The 20,368-nt window shown below is 47.8% G+C and overlaps 1 protein-coding gene across 1 annotated transcript in view; it reads left to right on the top strand.

Moving 5' to 3' along the window:
- Nucleotides 1-1,386: 1,386 nt before the first annotated feature.
- Nucleotides 1,387-20,368, top strand: part of ST8SIA1 (ST8 alpha-N-acetyl-neuraminide alpha-2,8-sialyltransferase 1) — a gene marked incomplete at its 5' end in the record, with an annotated part of 233,103 nt that continues 214,121 nt past the window's right edge. Inside the window, one exon of the mRNA XM_059726589.1 lies at nucleotides 1,387-1,776. Within this exon, the coding sequence (XP_059582572.1) occupies nucleotides 1,387-1,776 (390 nt within the window). The remainder of the gene's footprint in view (nucleotides 1,777-20,368) is intronic.

Genomic DNA, 20,368 nt, shown 5'->3' on the forward strand with positions numbered 1-20,368 from the left:
AGAGACCATCCTTGAATCGAGGGATTGCGGATGACAGTCACATCCACCTGGCTGTGCATGGCAGTTATGGCAGGGATGAAGCATGCGTACCTGCTTCTGAAAGGGTCTATAGCAGCTAGCAGAAGATGCTGGTGCATGTACACAGACCTTCTGTGGGTTGACAACAGAAGCCACCTTCTCTCCTCTTGTCAAGACAGGGGTTGTTTCTTTGGCCATACAAGGAAGGGTTCTCCCACCCCACCTCTCCCCCCAGCTCAGGGCAGTTTTGAATGTAGATGCATTCTTTGCAAAGATTTTGGAAAATGTTTGTAGTGTTGACTAGGAAAGTCTTGCCCGTGGTTTGGAATGGTCCATGTGTTCACATTGCCTTTCCTGGCTGGCATAGCTTGTCTCCATATGATCCCTGCAGTAGTAAAGGAGCTTTTCCTGACAAGGTATTAGCAGGTTCACCTGAAGTTCCCTGAAAACCTTGTGTGCAGCGGGGGGAAGGGGGCACTGTGGGAACTGCTGCAGCCTCCCACCTTGCTAGCCCACACTTTTGGGAGGCAAGGTGCCCAGCTGGTGTTTTCCTGGGGCTCCTAGGGGTTGGGAAGGGGATTTCTTCCCTCCTCCAGTACAAAGGCTCTATGCAGCAAAGGTTTTGTGCCCTGATGTGCCTGGACAGTTCCCAGCTAGCCTGCACACCTGGAGGCATGCGGGGTGCTCTGGGCTGAGGAGGGGGAGGCAACACCTGCTGCCCTGTGGGGCTGCTGTTGGGGTGGGAGCAGGGATCCCTTCTCTGTGCTGCCTGGTGTGGCAGGGGGCTGGGGGTCCTCCAGGGGAAAGCTAGCCCTGTGCACAAGAGCCCACTGGGGACACGGAGACTTGTGGGCGGGCATCATCCCCCCACATTCCTGAGTGGGGTAGCCAGAGCCCAGGTGGGCATGTGTGCATGCCTACTGTGTGTGTGAGTGTGTATCCGTTGTGTACATGTGTATGTATACCAGCGTGTGCGCGCACACATGCATGTATACTGGTGTATGCATGTGTGCGTGCAGTAGTGTGTGTGCATGTGCATATACTGGTGGGTATGCCTGTGTGTGTGCGCGTGTGCATGCGTGTGTGTATACTGGTGTGCACATGTGTACGTGTAGGGGCAGGTCGGGAGCGCGGGCGGACGCCCCCCCGGTGCCCGCTTGCTGGGGCGGGGGGCGGGGGGGAAACCCTGGTGCCGCCCCCCGGGGCCCTGGGGCGGAGGCCGAGCCCCCCTCAGGGGCAGCATGGAAATTTCCAAGGGCGCGGGCGGCGGGGCGAAGGGGGGGGTGCGGGAGCCGCGTCGGCAGCGGGGGGAGCACGGGACCGGAGCGCGGGAGGGGAGGGGAGGGGAGGGGAGGAGAGGGGAGGGAGGCGGCGGCAGCGGCTGCGGGCGGCAGCGGCGGCGGCAGGAGCCCGAGCAGGGGCCGGGGGTGCCATGGCCCCGGCCGCGCGCCCCCTCCTCCCGTGAAGGCCGCCCGGGCCGGGGGATGGCGGCGCTGCCCGGGCCCCTGCCGCGGCGCCCCTGACTCGCGCAGCCTGGCCCGGCCTGGCGGGGCGCGGGGACAGGATGGCCGGGCTGGCGTGCAAGTGCCCGCGCACCCGCCTGCCCGTGGGAGCCAGCGCCTTGGGCGCCTTCGTCCTCTGCTGGCTCTACGTCTTCCCCGCCTACCGCCTGCCCGCCGAGAAGGACATCGTGCAGGGGGTGCTGCTGCAGCAGGGCAAGGCGTGGAGGAGGAACCGCACCGCCGGCACCGCCTTCAGGTACCTGCGCTCCTTCTGCAACCCGTCCCCCGGGGCACCCGGGAGCTGCCTCCCCCCAGCTCCGGGGGTCCTGGGGCCGCCCCGGCCGCGCCGCTTGCAGGCTTTGCCACGGAAACTTTGTGGGGAGGTGGGTTTTTTTGTGGGGGGGCAGGCGGGCGGACATTGCTTGTTTGTTGGTGCGGGGACCCGGGACAGCATCCCGGGCAGCCGCGGGGCTGTGGCGGGCAGGGCTGGCCCGCGCCGGGGCGCTCCCGGCTCCCGGCTCCCGCCGCAGTGGCGGCAACAAAGGGAGCGGGGGAGGGAGAGACCCCGGGGTGCTGCGCGCGCCTCTGCGCGCGCGTGTGTATATCTGCGTGTGTGTATGTGCGTGTATATCTATGTGTATCTGCGTGTGTGTGTGTGTGAATATATATGTGTGGGTGTGTGTGCATGTGCATGTGTGCATATATGTGTGTGTGTGTGCCTTCTTCCTGTGGCTGGAGCACGCTGTAATCCAGGGGTAACTTGAGGAGACCCCCTGCCCGCGGTGCCCGACTCTCTGCACCCTTTGGGGGGAGGGTGGTTTTTCTTTGCTGGGGCTGAGGAAGCTGCGGGCCCCCCAGAGCCGGTGCTGGCAGATGTGCCCGTGTGCCCACCGCTGCAGCGGGAAAGGTGAGTGCTGCAGTGCTGAGGGAAGGACCCGGCGCCCAAAGCTGAGGGGCTGTCAGGCAAGCCCGGTGCTGTGGCACCTTGAAAAGTCGCTTCCATCCTGGCTCCGAGCCAGGCTTCCCCTGCCTGATCCTTCCAGCCTGATGTTTTTCTTTCCTTCCAGAAAAAACAAACAAACCTAGAAAAACAACCCCCCACATCTGGATTCCTTCCTTTCCTAGTAGAGGGGCGATGGTGGGCAGCTTCCCTCCAAAAGGGCCCTCTTTCTTTGGGGAATAAATAAATCACCTTAGGATTTCCAGGGACTTTTCAAGAGGCAGAGCAGGGTGGCTAATAATTCTCATTATTAGCTATGAGAGAGTCAGTGTCAGAAACCTGCATCATTTCTTTTGACAACCTTGGGGTTTTGGGGTTTTTTTGGGTGCAAATTGACTGTCAGCCACCCTATGCTGGGCACCGTTTGGGATGTGATTGCTGGAGGAGACATAAAAACTTTCCACAGATTTGTGCAGTTCCTCTAATACTACCTTCGTCCTCAGCCTTCCAGGGTGTCAGGGACTATGTGACCCATCTGGAGTGAGAAGTGGGCATATGTTCATATTATTTCCTTCCCTGTGCCTGAAACAGGCTCCACATTTGCCAGCTCTGTATTAATAAAAGGGAAGAAGCTCTACAGAAAGGGTCCTTGTCCCAGGTTACTGAGCAGAGAATAAAGCAAAAAAAAAAAAAAAAAAGCTTTAGGTGAGAAGAAACCAGATTGAGCTTTTCAGATGTAGATGCATCTTAATTGATTTGGGCCACAACTTTATACTTTCCCCTATGGGTGATTTTTTTTAAAGGTCTGGATAGGTGATTTGGGAAGTAAGGTGGCTATATTCGTGTTTTTCACTTTTGTAAACCAGAGTTTTGGTTCGATGATTGTGCTGCAACTTTTACATTCAAACTTAATTTTTAGCCATTTTGCTCAGACTGTTTATAAACAACAGTTTCTGTCAACTCCTCTCCTATTACATTTATGCCCATATTTTCTGAAAACTTGTGAAGCCTAGTAATTACTACAAAGTTGCTCTGGAAAGGGAAGAAACACTTCAAAAGAAAAGTTGTTGCTGCCCGTTTCTGTTCTCATTCCTCAGCCTACTGATGTGAGGGGGCCCAAAGGTGACTTCAGTGGGCTTTGGGGATCAGGCACTTACTGAGAAATAAGAACAAGGGGATCTTTTCTAGGATGTTTGCCCTGGAAGTAACAGATGAGAATATAACAAAACAATCAAATGATTATGCCACAGATAATTAAGCAATGAATGTTTCCTGTGCACGTTTGCTCCTGTTAACTTTGGTAGCAGGGTATACTCTTAAATCCATGGCAGGTAAACTTGTCTATACAGTGAAAGTATTAACTAAAACAATGAAGTCTTTGATTATAGGGAAATGCAAGAATCTTTGTGGCTTTATATTTAGAGGTAAGCATGCTATGAGCCCTCTATTTCAATTTTAATTGGAAACTAAGGCTATGAATGAAAGCCTCTTTTTCTTTCCTGCTCCAGCAAGGAGAGCAGCAACAGAGCCTTTTTAAAGTCTTGTGCATGGACGCCGAGATCTTTCATAGCTAATAATGAGAATTTATAATGATAAGTTTAATAAAGTCCTGATACTATGTAACTGCCCCTGTTCCATGCAGTGTTATTATTTTGGCTTTATTGAATGCATTATTTTACTTTTAAAATGAATATGGATGCAACTGATTATCATTCAAGAACCAATTAGAAAATGTATTTTAGGGTTCAGAAAATGCAGACTTTTTATCAGTATTTTTTAAAAATAGAGAGCCGTGATTATTCATTGTGCTGCACAGACATGTAAGTAGTTAGACCTCTGACATGCCTAGTTTTATATCTAACCATTGTTCATCTTCTTCACTTCTGTGAACTCTCTTCTCTCCAGACACTCATTTGAACCCTTCTGCCAAATTAACTGCTTCACAATTGTTAATTTATCATCATGCTCCTTGTAAGTTGGGGAGTGTTATCTCTATGTTACAGAGAGGGACAGAGAAATTAAGTTCCTTACTGAGTTTGCAGAAGAAGTTTGTGCCAGTCAGGGATGAGACCCCCGACATTATGAGGGTCAATTTAGTGTCTGAGCTATATGTCTCACCCTTCCTATGCCCCCAATGGCTCACAACGTTTGATGTAATGAAGAGAGGCCTGTTACAGGACTGGCCTGAGGCTGACCTAATCCTGCCCCTCACTCCAGCTCTTTAGCTTATGCACTTTTTGCCAACTCTTCTGCCATGCCTTGATGTAATTTTTTAGCACATAGGAGGGCTGCCCCAGATAGCTTTAGATCTGTGCTGTCCATGGATTCCCTTACCTTCCTTGGCTGGACCCCCCACCTCCCTCCCTCCCTGTCCTTCTCATCACCACAGATCCTGGTTTTCTCTGTTAAAAAATCCCAAATTCTCTGATAAAAATCCCAAATTTTATGATTAAAAAACCCCCAAATCCACATTTTTCCACAATTAAAATGAAACAGCTGAAGTACTGCGTTCAGTTTTGGGCTCCACAATTCAAAAAGGAAGTGGAGAAGCTTGAGAGAATGCAGAGAAGAGCCACACACATGATCAAGGGTTGGGAAAACAGACCTTATGACGAGAGACTGAGCCATGGGACTCTTCAGCCTGGAAAAGCATAGGTTCAGGGGTGATCTGGTGGCCACCTATAAGTTTATCAGGGGTGCTCACCAGGATCTGGGGGAACGTCTGTTCACCAGAGCGCCCCAAGGGATGGCAAGGTTGAATGGTCACAAAATCCTGCATGACCGTTTCAGGCTGGATATAAGGAAGAACTTCTTTACTGTCCAAGCCCCCAAGGTCTGGAATAGACTGCTGCCAGAGGTGGTTCAAGCACCTACTTTGAATGCCTTCAAGAGACAGTTAGATGTTTATCTTGCTGAGATCCTATGATCCCTGCTGACTTCCTGCCCCTGGTACTAGGGGCTGGACTCGATGATCTTCCGAGGTCCCTTCCAGCCCTAATGTCTATGAAATCTATGAAACACCACTTTATATATAGGTATCAGTGTTGATACCTCAACCCCTCCCTGGGAGAGCGCACAGCGGCAGGCAGCCAGCCCCTGGGCCACCCCTTAGATGTGTCTCCCATGGCTCCATCCTGCTCCCCCAGCTGGGCCCCACAATCATACATTTTGGCTCTGACCCCAGGCCCCAGGCCCACGTACTGCCCCAGCTGTGCAGTGCCCCAGCCCCCGTTTCAGACACCAACCCTGCCCCACTGCCTCCCTTACCATGGCCACCTTAATCTGCCTTCCCATGTCACCTATGCTGCCTCCCCCCCCAATAGACTTACCTGCAGGCAGCTGGGGGACCTACTCTCCACCTCGATCTGGCTCTTGTCTACCACAGATACATGCATGTGACACCTTCTGTGTACCACTCCCCCCAGCCCCAAGTATCCCTTAGCAGGCTGGAACTCTTCCAACCTGTGAGGGGAAACCTGCCATTTCCCCCGTTTTTCTCCTTTAAAGGAGAAAATCTGTGTTTTTCCATGCCAAATGGACAACCTAGATCTCTGCTTATCATGGAGCCCTGTGTGTATTGACACAGTTACTTATCCCTTCTAACACCTCATGCCTGTTTACTACAGGCTAGCCCTTTGGTGGATCCTGGTTCTACCTGGCTTATTGCCATGGATGTTAATCGTGGCCCTTTTGGCCCTAACCGTGCCTTAAGGACTCTAACTGTGGCCTCCAGCCTTCCCCATTACCATGCCCTGTGGATGTTACTTTGTCAACATTTTTACCTTCCTGTTCAGGCCTCAGTCCTATTGGCTTCAGCCCACCATTATTCTGGCTGCAGGCCTCCACTCTGGCCCACTTGTTCTTGTCCACCTTTCTCCACCTTAGCCCCTTGCTTTTGCTTTTGGCCATACTGGGCTTCAGGTTTTTTGCCTTCTCAGTCTACCTATCTTGCCCTCTTGGGCTTAGGCTTTTACTGTCTTAGCCTCAGCCTTCCCCTATCTCATCCTCCAGGTTCCTGACCCAACTGCCATGCTGTCCCAACATGCTGTCCCAACTGCCATGAAGTTGCTGACCCAGGTAAGGCTGCTCACAATCAAACCCAGCCCTCCTGGGGTCACCAACTCAGGCAAGGCTACCCTTACTTTGTGACAGGCTGTAAGCTTTTAATTGGGTTCAGCCCCTAAACAGTTTCGGATGTGGAGATTCAACCACCGAATTGGCCTGAATTTCCGCTGAATCAAATCAGTGACTGAAGCTTCACACAGCCCTACAACCTGTTGTTATTGGCATTGTTATTGGCATTGTTATTGGCATCTTTGCAATTTAAATAGACTAGTGACTGAGAATAGCCAAAATGTCTGCTATGGGAAAGTCTTTGATCTGTGACATTAATAATTTTTATCCAATCCCATGGAGAATTGTCTCATTTCTTTAGTTAGTATTTTGACCTTTGTATAATCTGCGATATTTAAGTTTTAGCAGTTGGTGACTTTGTAATGACTTTGTTTAATGCATGTAGCTTGTCTACAAATAAAATGACTTGTCTTTCCCTTGAGAAGTTTAACCTTGTTACCTCCCATTCCTTTTTTGGCTCATTCAGTTCAGTATTTTAATCCTGCATCCTTTATTTATGCAACAAAGGAAGCCGTTTGAAGAAGCCTCAGAGTGATTACATTGGTAAATACTATAACTTAATACATTTAACAACTTCTTTGTTAGTAACTTTACATTAAATAATCCTATAAAGGAACCGACTCAACCAGTTGTCAAATACAATATTGTTACTAATACTCCCAAAACGTGGTATTATAGTTATAGGGTGGGTTGGTAGTACTGCCTGTTAATAGTGACTGACACTTCTGTCTCATTCGGTGCACAGTGGGGACTCAGGATTAATCAGATTTGTGTAATGAAGGAGACTTGTCTGTTAGGATACCTACTTTGTCTGTTGTTGGAGTTGGAAGATGAGTAGTAATTGAGGCAGGGGATAGCAGGAAGAGAAGGTATGGTGTCATGATTATGGAGACTGTGGAGAACCGGAGCTGCCCTGGAGAACTGGGTTCTGTGTCTGCTTCTGGTAAAAAGGTCCTATGTGATGCTGGGCATCAATCTTAAATAATTGTTTTCTCACACGTGGTTACTACTGGTATGTTTTCCATTTCTGGGTGACCATTTTGAGACTCTGAGGGTCTAACTTGCAGAAGAGTTGAGCATTTGGAGATGCTACTGGAATCAATGGAAGCGATGCTTTAAACATTTAAAGTGCTGTGTAATACTTAGATGTTTAGCTCTCTCAAATTTGGCATCCAAACTGAGGGAAAATTACATCTTAACTTTTCTGTGCCTCTGTGGCACATCTGTAAAATGGGGAGGATATTGCTCTCTTGCCTGAGAGGCATGTTGTGAAAATAGATTGATTGAAGTTTGTGAAACACTATAATGATAAATGCAGTAAAAGATTCTGTGAAGAAATCAATAGTTTTGTTTACAGTGCAGGGTTGGAATAGTGGGCAATAAATAAGGCATGGGCCGCATATAGAACAATGGAGAGAAAACCAAATATTGAGCAGCTGCTCATTAATTCAGTATTGTTCATTCTGTATAAACTGGAGGTCCTGGCGAAAAATAGTATGTTATCATATCATTTTGTGACTATGATACAGTAATGAAACATAACATGCATACAAAGGGGCTGGATTAAAGTTGCACGGGCAGATTCAATTCTGGATTTCCCTAACCTTTGAATTCTGAATTTCTGGATTCAATTCTGGACTTCCCTAACCTTTGCAACCTTCATAATGTTCTTGCAATGCATTGCTCTGTATGGAAGTATTATAAAAAAAGTGGCCAAGCATCATTCCTCATTTTTACAGGTTGGATTAGCAATGGCACCTGAGGGGAAATGACTTGTCCAGAGTCACCCAGCAGGTCAGTGGCTGAGTGGTAGAGTGCCCTGGTGTGGATCGGTATCTATTTCTTCTTATGGAGCTTCAGTCCTGCCTGGTGTTGGTTTGGATGGACTGCTTGCTGCTCCTGTACAGAGCCTCTTTAAACTCAGGCTTCACACAGAGATAGCATCTGCCTATGTGCCGTGTCGCTCAAGATCAGGGGCTTTGTTTTATACCATTTTTTGTGCTCTCTATTATTTCTTGAACATAAATGCACGCTCCTGGAACTTTGCTACACCAAACTTTAGAATGTAATCTTGTAGTAAATCTTTGATTTAAGATTTTATTTCAAGGAATAGTGTCTTCCTCAGCTGTGTGGTACCACTGAATGCATCAAGTCAGTGAGAATCTCTTTAGCCCCATCTGTCAGTTTTTGTTCACTATAGATCTAGTCAATGACAGTTACATAACTGTCAGTATCTGAAGGTTTGTTTTGAGCTAAGTCTGAGGTTAAGGTGCAAGCTGCTCAAGTTGACTAGCTAAGCTTAGCCATTACTTAAATTTAATTTATAGAACAAGTAATTATTCACCATTGTTTCCAAAGCTTGCATGAAGTAGGTGAGAAGAGTGGACAAGCTAGGAAGCCAGGCCAACTCCACTTTGTCTGGTGACAGTTTTCTTAATCCTTATGATAACATCCCAACTTTGTACTTTTAAAGAGAGAGATCCACCACATTTTCCTCACCTGAGTAAATGGGACTGTTTCAGTGGGTATGTGTAATAGAGCACAGGGTATGCTCTGTTACTCATAGGGGAGTGAGCAGCAGCCAAGCAGCTGGCAGGTGGCTGCCACCCAAAACAGGTGCAGTTACCTGATTGGGAACAGGGTCCAGTTGTTCCTTATAAGAACAGGGCCCTGAGCAGCAAAGCAGCAGTTTGCTGCTAGCAGCTGGAAGGACACCACTGGCTAGACCTGCTGCTTACAACACCTCAGAGGTCTGGGGGGACTATGGGGATGGTAGGAGGTTCCCTGTTCCGGGTATGACAGAAATTTGCACCCTGCTGGGGTAGGATGGTCTGGTGGGGCTACCTGTAGCGGGGTAGTCCCTGAAAAGGCCAGACCAGTCGTCTTCCCAGGGAAAGGTGAGTGTGGGGCACCTTGTAACCCCAAGCCCCCATAACCCTGTGGGTATTAGGGAACAAGCTTGAGCCAGGTGTGAGGCTCCAGAGGATTGAGCCAGATTTTTGCCTTTTTGCTTTTAGAGTTTATCTTCCCATGTTAAGAATGAGGTTCAAGAGGACAGGGAAGTTGTTTGGACTGAAGTCTTCATCCTGTGCTCATTCTCCAAGCACTTCAAATTACCATGCTTAATCTGAGACTTTTAGTTTGCCTATTTCTGTCTTTTTCTGTATAATACATAAATCTCCTAGGGTGTAAATGAACTGCTTGTGCTCATGAACAACTTGTGCCTCCTGAGGCTGGGGGACACAGAGACCACCTGCAGGTGATGGCGTTGGTGGTGGGGGCATTTCAGCGTTGAGCGGGGACCACCCACAGGCAGCTGCGGTGACATTGGCGGCGAGGGCGGGCTGAGCAGGGACCACCCACAGGTGGCCATGGTGACGTCAGTGGCAGCAGTGAGGGTGGGCCAAGATGCCGGTGGCAGCATTGGCAGTGGCCAATCTCAGGGGGTGCACATGCCCTCCAGTGCCTCCCCTATGCATCACCTATACTTGGGCTTAACAATGCAGTAACCCATTCCCTCCCCAAATTCAAATGTACAGAGTTATATATTCATTTAAGGTACTGTAGCTTATCCAGATCCAGAGTGGGGTGATTGCATCTTTTCAGCTCCTCTAGGGATAGCGCCTGGAACCTCCCCTTCCTCTTGCCCACTCTGACCTCTCAGGGGGTCCACCTTGTCATCTCACCTGCCATGTCCTTATGTGATAGCTAGACTCCCCTTGCAGCTGCTTTTAATCCTGCAGTTTAAATTTAAACACAAGTGTAAGCTAACCACTATCAAACCTAAAATTCACCTCCAGCCTGGGTCTATCATGTAACCACCTCTCTGGCTCACCTGATCCATCACTTCTGTGCCAGTCCTATCAATCACTGGGCTGATTGCACTGTCTGCACCTGGCATGAGCAGTCATCTTCTTAAAGGGTTATCTGCTAGTTCTTCTAAAATCCTGGAGTCAGCTGATTGCCCCCTAGCTCTTTCTCTTCTTTAGTAAATGGGGTAGGGGCATCATTACAGGCACATCTAGAAATCAGGACACTTGCTGAAGTGCTGAACCACCCACAACTCCCTCTGAAATCAATAGAAGCTGAGAGGGCTCAGCACTTCTGGAAAAGAGAGTGCTCTGACTGAGGTGTCTAAATATGACGTTAGGTTTCTAACATCAAGCATTCTATTATAAGAACAATTTCCTAAGTGCTTGCTTACTGACAAATTAAGTCAAATCTGACATTAAAAGATTTGAAATGCAAACATGGTCTTGGGACTTTAGAGTTATGCTTTACAAATATAACTGGGGTTTGTACTGGATTGGCTGGTGTTGCTTGTGTGGTATTGATAAGGAAGTCAGAATTAAGGTTTTTGTGTACACCATCAATTTAAAAACCCCATTTCCCTCTGAAAATGATGTATCTATGATGTTGTAAGTAGCACCTAAAATTCTTCAAATGTTGTTGCTTGACAGCATTATGTGTAGTCAGGATTTACTACTTCCTTGGCAGCAATGTACAGTTCTTTAGCAAGAAAACAGTTTAAACCATTTAAAATATTGGAGTGCAAGTGGTATACCAGTTAGCAAGGGATCAGGTTTGAGAATACTTTCATTTCAGGTGTGTGTGTGTGTGTGTGTTTTAGCTGATTAGATGTTCAGTTGAATATCTCTTTTTTTTACTTTGAATTTTCATAATTATTTTTTAAAGCATAACCCCAAACTCTGATATTCCTGACTTTGATTGTTTTTTTATTATAATAACTTTCTGTAATCCTTTACTAAATATTAGGTTAGGAATAAAGCTTGTACTTGTCCTTGCATAAGTTGTGCCAGTGTCTGTCCCAGAACGAAAATATCCTGAGATTGGTGTGTAAGTGCATTGCCCTCCTAATTGGGGTTTAATAGAGGGCTTGTTGCAGTGCTGCTTTTCTGCCACTGCTTCAATAATGGGATCCTGAGATAACTGTACAGGTGTAATTTGCAATATCCTGGGATAAACTTTTACTACCTCTTAGCCAGGAAACTTTGGATATGGATCTCTGTACAATCACACTTTGTTCTGGGACAATCTGGGTTTTTTGGGATAAATACAATATCTGTTTGCAATCTACTGCTTACTGTTATTGCCCTTACTATTACATATGAATTATAATAACACTGTCAGTCCTCAGCAGAGATCAGACTGTGTTGTGCAAATGAGAGAGAGTCTTTGCCCCAAAGATCTTACAATCCATAATGAGAAAATGGACAAAAAATATTTGGTTGACAGTGGAGCCAGTAAGTTACTTACCCTCAGGAAACATTTTTTTCTTGGGAGCAGATATTGTAGAGGGTGTGAACTTGTGCCTTTGGGTTTGACTGGAAATCTATTTAGGATGAATAGCAGGGTGAAAAATGTGGAGGAAGGAAATCCTGAAGGCTCTAGCCAGGGTGTTTTCCAAATGCCCCTGTCCTTCAGGAACCAAAAAAAAAAAAAAAAAAATAGTGAAGAGGTGCAAAATAACATTCTTCTTGCTCAAACATGAGAACTTTACTTTTCTGTGAGGTAGGAGACGAGAGGTAACAGAGTGTCCCTTGTAGTTTTTTGGGTAAAATCAACAAGTCTGATTATATTGGTTTCTCCTTCCAGCCTGCAGTGCATACCAGCTTAGACATCACCCTTGTAAGCTTCGATTGGGTAGACTTTACAGCAGAAAGAAGATGGCAGTGAGTTCTTTAACCTTTTCCTTTTGGCTGCTCTAGGCTACAGTACTCTTTCAACTTGATTTCTTATTTGCTTTGGGCATCTACTGTGTAACTGCTTTGAATAGCTTTGTTTCTTTTCATATTCCTTTCTGGTCTTTCTCATCCTTCAGCTGCTTTAGTTCTCTCTTACCTATCTGGGTGCCCTTGAGCTGTTCTGGTGCTTGATTTTTTGCTCACTGTATTGTACTAAATTTAGTTAAGGGGTGTGCAGTGAATGAAAATGAAATGATTTCATAGATTTCATAGATTTCTAGAGTCAGAAGGGACCTGGTAGATCATCGGGTATGACCCCTGCATCAGGCAGGAAAGAGCGCTGGGGTTAAGTAAGCCCAACCAGATGCCTGCCCAATCTCCTCTTGAACACCTCAAGGGTAGGGGAAAGCACCACCTCCCTTGGAAGCCCATTCCATATTTTGGCAACCCTTACTGTAAAGAATTTCTTCCCTATGTCCAATCTAAATCTATTCTCCTTCAGTTTGTGGCCATTATTTCTGGTAACTGCAAGGGGTGCCCTGGTAAACAGATTGTCCCCTATTCCCTGCTGGCCCCCCCGATGAGTTTGTAGGCAACCACAAGATCGCCTCTCAGCCTTCTCTTGCAGAGGCTGAAGAGATTCAGGTCTCTCAGTCTGTCTTCATAGGGTCTTACTGCAGGCCCTCAACCATACGAGCAGCCCTTCTTTGAACCCTCTCAAGGTTATCCATATCCCTCTTGAAGTGCGGTACCTAAAACTGGATGCAGTACTCCATCTGCAGCCTCACCAATGCTGCATAGAGGAGAATTAACACTTCCCTAGACCTGCTTGTGATGCACCTGCTGATGCAAGGAAGAGTACGGTTAGCCTTGCTTATTACCTCGTCACACTGGTGACTCATGTTCATTTTTGTGTCAACAAGGACTCCTAGATCTCTTTCCACTGTTGTGGTACTCAAAATGGTACTCCCCAGTCTATAGGTGTGTTGGAGATTCTTTCTCCCCAGGTGCAACACCTTGCATTTATCCTTGTTGAATTGCATCCATTCTGATTTGCCCACTTCCCCAGTCTGTCCAAATCTGCTTGAATTCGTTCCCTGCCCTCCAGTGTGTTTACTATGCTCCACAGTTTAGTGTCATCTGTGAATTTGGACAAGGTGCTTTCAACACCTTCATCCAAATCGCTGATGAAGAAATTAAACAGTACTGGTCCAAGGACAGAGCCTTTGGGGACACCACTGCCCACATCCCTCCAGGAAGAAACCACCCCATCCACCACCACTCTCTGGGTGCATCCCATAAGCCAGTTTCTCACCCACCTTACTGTGAAAAAATCCACATCACAGCTACTCAGTTTATGCATAAGAACTGGGTGCGACACCGTGTCAAAAGCCTTTTTAAAATCCAGGTAAATAACATCTACTTCCGCTCCTGCATCTAAGCACTTTGTAACCTGGTCATAAAAAGAGACCAGATTAGTCAGGCAGGATCTGCCTGCTATAAACCCATGCTGGTTGCCCCTCACCATTGTGCTACCTAGTGGCCCCTGCAAATGTGATCCTTAATGATTTTTTCTATGGTCTTACTGAGAATAGAGGTGAGGCTAACTGGCCTATAATTACCCGGGTCCTCCTTCCTCCCCTTCTTGAAGATAGGGACCATGTTGGCCCTTTTCCAGTCCTCTGGTACCTGTCCCAATTTCCACGAGCGCTCAAGCAGCTGTGCTAGTGGTTCTGCTATGTCATCAGCCAATTCCTTTAGTACTCGTGGTTGAAGATCATCAGGGCCCGCTGACTTAAATACGTCTAACCCGTCCAAGTGCCCCTTCACTAGGTCAGTGCTAACCATTGGTGGATTGGTACTACTCTCACTCCAGACTATAGATTCATTGGGAGGTGCATTTGTGTCTGTGTCCAGGAAAACAGAGGTAAAGAAGTTATTTAAGAGCTCCACTTTTTCCATCCTACCAGTTATGAGTTTCCCTAATCCATTCTGTAGCAGCCCTGTTACCCTGCGCCTTCTTCGTGCTCCCTATGTACTTAAAGAAGGACTTCTTGTTATCCTTAATTTTTGTTGGCAACTTGAGTATCTGCTTTGGCTTTTCTCACTGCTTCCTTGCAAGTGCGAGCCAAATAGGTATACTCCTCCTTGGTGGCTGCCCTCTGCTTCCACAGCCTGTAGGCCTCTTTTTTCCTCTGAAGGTTCCCCTGGATTTCCCTGCTCAGCCAAGAAGGTTGTTTGGCTCTTTTGCCATCCTTTGTGTGTACTGGGATGGCATCCCTCTGTGCCTGTAGGATCAGTCCCTTGAGGAACTCCCACCCTTCTTGGACCCCCATCTCACAGATGTGATTACCCCTCAGACCCACCCTAACCAATCTCCTGAGCTCATTGAAGTTGGCCTTCTGGAAGTCTAGCACTAATGCCCTACTATTTGTCTTTCCCACCTTATGCCAGATAGTGAATCCTATCAGCTGGTGGTCACTGTCACCTAGATTACCTTGTACCTGTAGCTCCCCCATAAAGTCCTCCCCTGAGGCCAGCACCAAGTCAAAGCATCTCCCCTAGTGGGACTGCATACCTCCTGTGTTAGATGCAGGTCCTGTATGCAGGTTAAGAACCTACGTGAACGGGCAGACCTGCCTACTGCTCCTCCCAGCAGATGTCTGGGTAATTTAGGTCACCCATGACAACTAGGTATTTTGAGCATGCTACCTTTGAGAACTGTTTTGAGAATTCTAGGTCTAACTCTTCCCCCTGGTATGGGGGTTTGTAGTAGACCCCCACTACCAAGTCCCTTTCATCCCTATCCCCTTGTAATCTGATCCATAGGACTTCGATTTGCCTGTCCTCTGTCCCCATCTTTATAACAGAGGATATATATTGTTCCCTAACATATAGAGCAACACCCCCCACCCCCTTTTCCCCAGTCTATCCTGCCTGTATAACCTGTAGCCTTCAATGCCCACTGCCTAGTCATGGGTAGGGTCCCACCAAGTTTCTGTTAGACCAACCAGGTCAAGGTCTTTGTTTGCAAGCAGGAGTGCAAGTTCCTCCTGCTTGTTTCCCATACTTCTAGCATTAGTATAGAGACACATAAGCCCCCTGATAGGTGCCCTTAGTATTCCCCTATCATGATTTTCAGTGGGTCCCTTAGTATTTACCTGGTAATTTCCAGTGTGCGGTTCATGGCTCGTCCTACCCGATCTCGTCCTGAGCTCGGCATCCCTGTCTCCTGACGAAGCTAGTTTAAAGCTCTATGTCTGCCAATCTGTAAGAGAATAGACTCTTACCTTTTGGAGAGAGATGCAGGCCGTCCTGTCCCAGCAAGGTTTTATCCTGGAAGTAAGGATCATGGTATAGAAAGCTGAACCCCACACTGTGGCACCAGCTCCGAAGCCATGAGTTGACCTCAATGCAGTTGCCATGGTGCTGGCCATGGCTGCTGACCGGGAGGACTGATGAGAAGACTACTTGCACCCCCAAGCCTCTAAGCCTGTCTCCCAGAGCCATGTAGTCAGCCATGACCCGGCCCGGACTACTCTGGGCCGCATCATTCGTTCCAACATGGATGAGGACCATGGGGTGGTAGTCAGTGGGCCTGATTAGGACTGGAAGCCTCGCTGTGACGTCCTGAATCTTAGCTCCAGGCAGGCAGCATACCTCCTGCACTGTAGGATCTGAGCGGGAGATGGCACCCTCCATTCCTCTGAGGAGGGAGTTGCCCACCACGATGACTAGATGTCTTCTCCTCTGGCTGCCTGGTTGCCTCTCAGCCTGTCTGCTGGTAGCTGTGGACATGGCTTCCATTGCTGTACTCTCTCCCAGTGATGCTAGGGCATCATACCTGTTTCCCAGCTGCACTGGGGGAGTTGTACCAATAGTACAACATCTAGTTCTGCGACGTCTGAATCTGGAGGTGACCGTCTTCCATCCTTCTGCATCAACCGCCACCTGTGGCGCCTTCCCTCCAGGTGTGTGGTCCTGCAGAGAATGGAAGTACCCGTCAATCTTTTTCTCAACTGCCCTGATCCCCCGCAGCCTGCTGACCTCTGCCTGGAGTTCCCTCACCTGCCCCTCCAGGGCCTCAAGTTGGGCATACATGGGACAAGTGAGGGGACTCCTGGTTTGCCCAGGCCCCAGAGCCCCCACCAGGCAGCTGCCGCAGATGGGACTGGGGTGTTGCTAACCCCTCCAAACGCCCCATCTGGGTGCTAGCTCCACAGGAGCTCTGAGCCAGAGGTGACATCAAGGCTAGGTCCCTGGCTGATCTTTGAGTCACCAACCCCATTGCTGTCCCCCTCCTCGTTAACTTATCTTAAGTCTCTGTCCAGAGTCCTCCTCTGCAGCAGGGACTCCTGACACGTGGAGTCTCAGGCCCCCCTGCTCTCCCCGCTGCACAAACTCCCTTGCAAACTCTGGTGTGCTCCTGAAGAGCGCGTCTGTTTGCCTGGCCTGTTTGCCCAGCTCGGGAGCGCGGCTCCCAGTCGGTGCTGTTAAGTAGGGAAGGGAGGGGAAAAAACCCCCTTCCCAATTCCCTACAGCTGGCCTGGCTCCTCCTTGCCCTTCCCCCCCCTTGCTCACTCACCTTTCTGCAGCGGTTCCTCTCTGCTGGTCCTGCTGCTCTGCTTGGTGGGGTCAGTGGGAAGCCGAGGGCTCAAGTGTGCTGCTGCACACGTGTGCCTACTTCAGCAACCGGGCCCAACTGGGGCCGGTTTGAAAGTTCCCATTCCTTTACAGCTGCCGATCAGCTGTTCTGCATAGGTGTGGCTAGCCCTGAGCCTGTTCAGAAGAGTCTGCCGACAACCCTTGCCTTCCTCCACCTGGAGCCCTTGGTGAGTGGTTCCCCCCCGCCAGGGGTCAGTTGCCCTCCCTGGGTGCCCCCACACCCGCGCCCACTCCCTCACAAACTCCTGCGCGCTCCTGAAGAGTATGCCTGTTTGCCCTGCCCGTTCGCCCGGTTCGGGACCACAGCTCCTGGCTGGCGCCGCTAAGAATGCCCATTTACCTTTCTGCAGTGGCTCCTCTCTGCTGGTCCTGCCGCTCCGCTCAGTGGGGTCGGTGGGAAGCCGAGGGCTCAAGTGTGCTGCCGCACACGTGTGCCTACTCCGGCGACCGGGCCCAATCAGTGAGACTAATCCTGTGTCAAATCCTAATTTATTGAACACATAAGCAATACCAATATTTAAGCAAGGCTTTAAATACAGTAACCAACTTCTGAGTGAGCCTTAAAAGTCAATACAGGTACTCCTCACTTAACGACCTACCTGTTTAACGACCGCGTGGACTTACGACCAGCTCTCCGAGCAGTCGGTATTGTACGAAACGTATTGTGGAAACAGCAGCGCGGCGTCTCAAGCCAAGGCACGCAGTATCAAGGGGCGGCTCCTCGCTTATCGACCAATTCGCTTAATGACCTAGTCGCAGGAACAGAACTCGGTCGTTAAGTGAGGAGTGCCTGTATAGATAGTCTTACGTGAGTCTTCTGATGGATATAGTGATTTCAGCTAGCCAGGCATCTGTCACAGCACTGGGGTTCAAGTACTTGTTTCTTTTCCAGTGTATTGCTCTCCTCCAATTTTAAGTTTTTTTCCCCTTGTTTTTATATATTTTTTACAGTTCTCTTCTGTATGTCCCATATATGTTTATGTCATAAATATTCACCAGTTACCTTTTACAGTAGTCATCTTCCTGTCAGACTGCTGTCCACACATTGTCTCAGACAGATAAACACATCCTCTTTTAACTTTCTTGCTGACACAGTTGATACCATGGGCTGGCAATTATTTCAGGCAGAGGGCTGCTTACCGAGCTTTGGCAAGCTGTCGAGAGCCTCATGGGTAGCCCCACCCCTTGATAGGTGCTCCCGCCCCTGTTTACCATCTTGTGACCGGAAGTCCTACCCCCTAACCCCTAATCTTTGCCACCCGAAGTCCCTCCCCTTGCCCTCGGAAGTACTCGTTTCAGCAAGGGGTTTTGCCATCTTAGAACCAGAAAAATACCAAATTATATTCTAAAAAGCAAATATCTACAGCATTCATTAATTTGATTAAAATAAATACTTTTGTCCTGATTTACATGTGTTTGTGTAGTGTATATAGAGGTGATTGCACAATATTTTAAAATGAAGTCTTACTCTTGTATATTGTGGGGGGTGTGTATAGGTTTGTGGGGGGCTATGGGTGTGTGGATATGTGGGGTATGGGTGGGTATGGGGTTTGTGGGGGGGATGTGTGTAGGGGGAGGGTGGCTGGGGTGTATGAAGGGGTTTGGGGGTCTGCATGTATGGCAGTGTGAGGGGGATGTGAGTGCATGTGTATGGTGCGGTGCGCATGTGGGACTTACCATATGAACACACAGACACACACGCACATGCACACATGCACGTACACTCTGCCCCTGCCTGCAAACGCAGATACACTGCCCCTACCTACACACACATACACTTGTGCGATGCAATCAGGAGCCACATGGTGCCGGAGCAGGGCAGGGGCAGGAAGAGAGTGAAATGGCTGTGGGTGGGCAGGGCTGGGTTGCTCAGTTCTGCTGAGGGCTCCCCCTGGGTCCTACTGCCCCTTGCTCCTGTCAGCTTTGACAGGCAACCAGGAACAAATAAATATTACTTTACTAATTTTGGGGGGGGATCCTGCAGGCCAGATAGAATGGCCTGGTGGGCCGGATTCTGCCCGCGTGCTATATTTTGTCTGCCCCGGTTTTTACAGAGGTCACCCTAAACTGTGACCCAATTGCTCTGCTTTTAGTTAGTGGCATTAGTTATATCAAGGCACAAAATGACATTGCTTATGCTCAGCATTTTGCTAAGGTGGCTTTCAGGCCTACAACTGTGGGTATTTATCTCTCTGAAAACCCTTCTTTAAAGCTCCAGTCAGCATACAGACTAGCAATCTAGACAAATGGACAGAGAATGTTTGCCTTTCTCCCTCTCTTACTAAGACAGTAATCATTTTCAATGGCTCAGAGACTTCCATTCCTTATGTGCCAGATTGCTGGTTATCAGACTTCCAAGGTAAATGGCAGACTTTTGCTTAATGTAGTACTGAGATTTAGTTCCTCTTCATCAGAATTTATCTCATGCAATATATAGGGAGGTCTAATTTAAAGTTTGCTACATAACTACTCACTTGTACAAACTTAAAAAATACAATTCAAGTAGATCAACTACTTCTTTCACTTTCTTGCAAGAAATCCGTGTCTATTTTTGGCATGTCTGGAGTGTCATGCTTGGAGTGCCCATCACTCCAGCATTTGAGGAACTGCTCTCTACTTTCTCTTAAAGACCAGTGAAATGAAACAATAAAACCTCCATTTTATAAGTATGAATTTAATGTTTTTCTAAGCATTATACAATAGGCAAATTTCAGCTCTTATTATTGCATGCATCTTCTTAAATAAGATCATTGGTGAATGTAGCAATAGTGGAAATTGAGTAATTATGGGAGACTTTAATGTCTCTGATATCGATTTGGTAACAAATATGACCACTAAAGTAGAACAAAGATACTTTGGAATAAGATGGGCAATAGATTCCTTTGTCATAGGGGTGCCAAACCAATGAGAGATGATGTTATTTTTAGATTTGGTTTTAGCAAGTAGCATCAATCTTATAGAAGAACTTGCTGTGGAAAATAATCTTGAATCAAGTCTTCATAAACTGATTCCGTTCAATTTAAATACCATATTGAATCTACGATGACCCTGAGTATAAGTCTACCCTTCCCCAATAATGGAAAATTGTTATAATTTTCCAGGGAAAGGATAGGGAAGGACTACAGACATCCTTGGGTGAATAAGTACCTTTAAAGAATAAGTAGTGGAACCACAAGGAATGAAAAAAGACTCAATGCACAAATAAGAAATGGGGAATTACTGGGTAGTTTTCAGTACAACAGAAAAGGATCTGGCAAATATAGTGGACTACAAGCTGAGTATAAGTCAGTGTAATATTGTTGGAGGAAAAAAAGCCAACAGTCTATGGTGGTGTATTAATAGGGATGTTACAAGCAAGGAGTTAGGAGCAAATCTTTTGCAGTTCAGAAACGGCAGAAATAGAA

Source organism: Alligator mississippiensis, chromosome 4 (genome assembly GCF_030867095.1).
Source record: "Alligator mississippiensis isolate rAllMis1 chromosome 4, rAllMis1, whole genome shotgun sequence".
Taxonomy (NCBI): domain Eukaryota; kingdom Metazoa; phylum Chordata; order Crocodylia; family Alligatoridae; genus Alligator; species Alligator mississippiensis.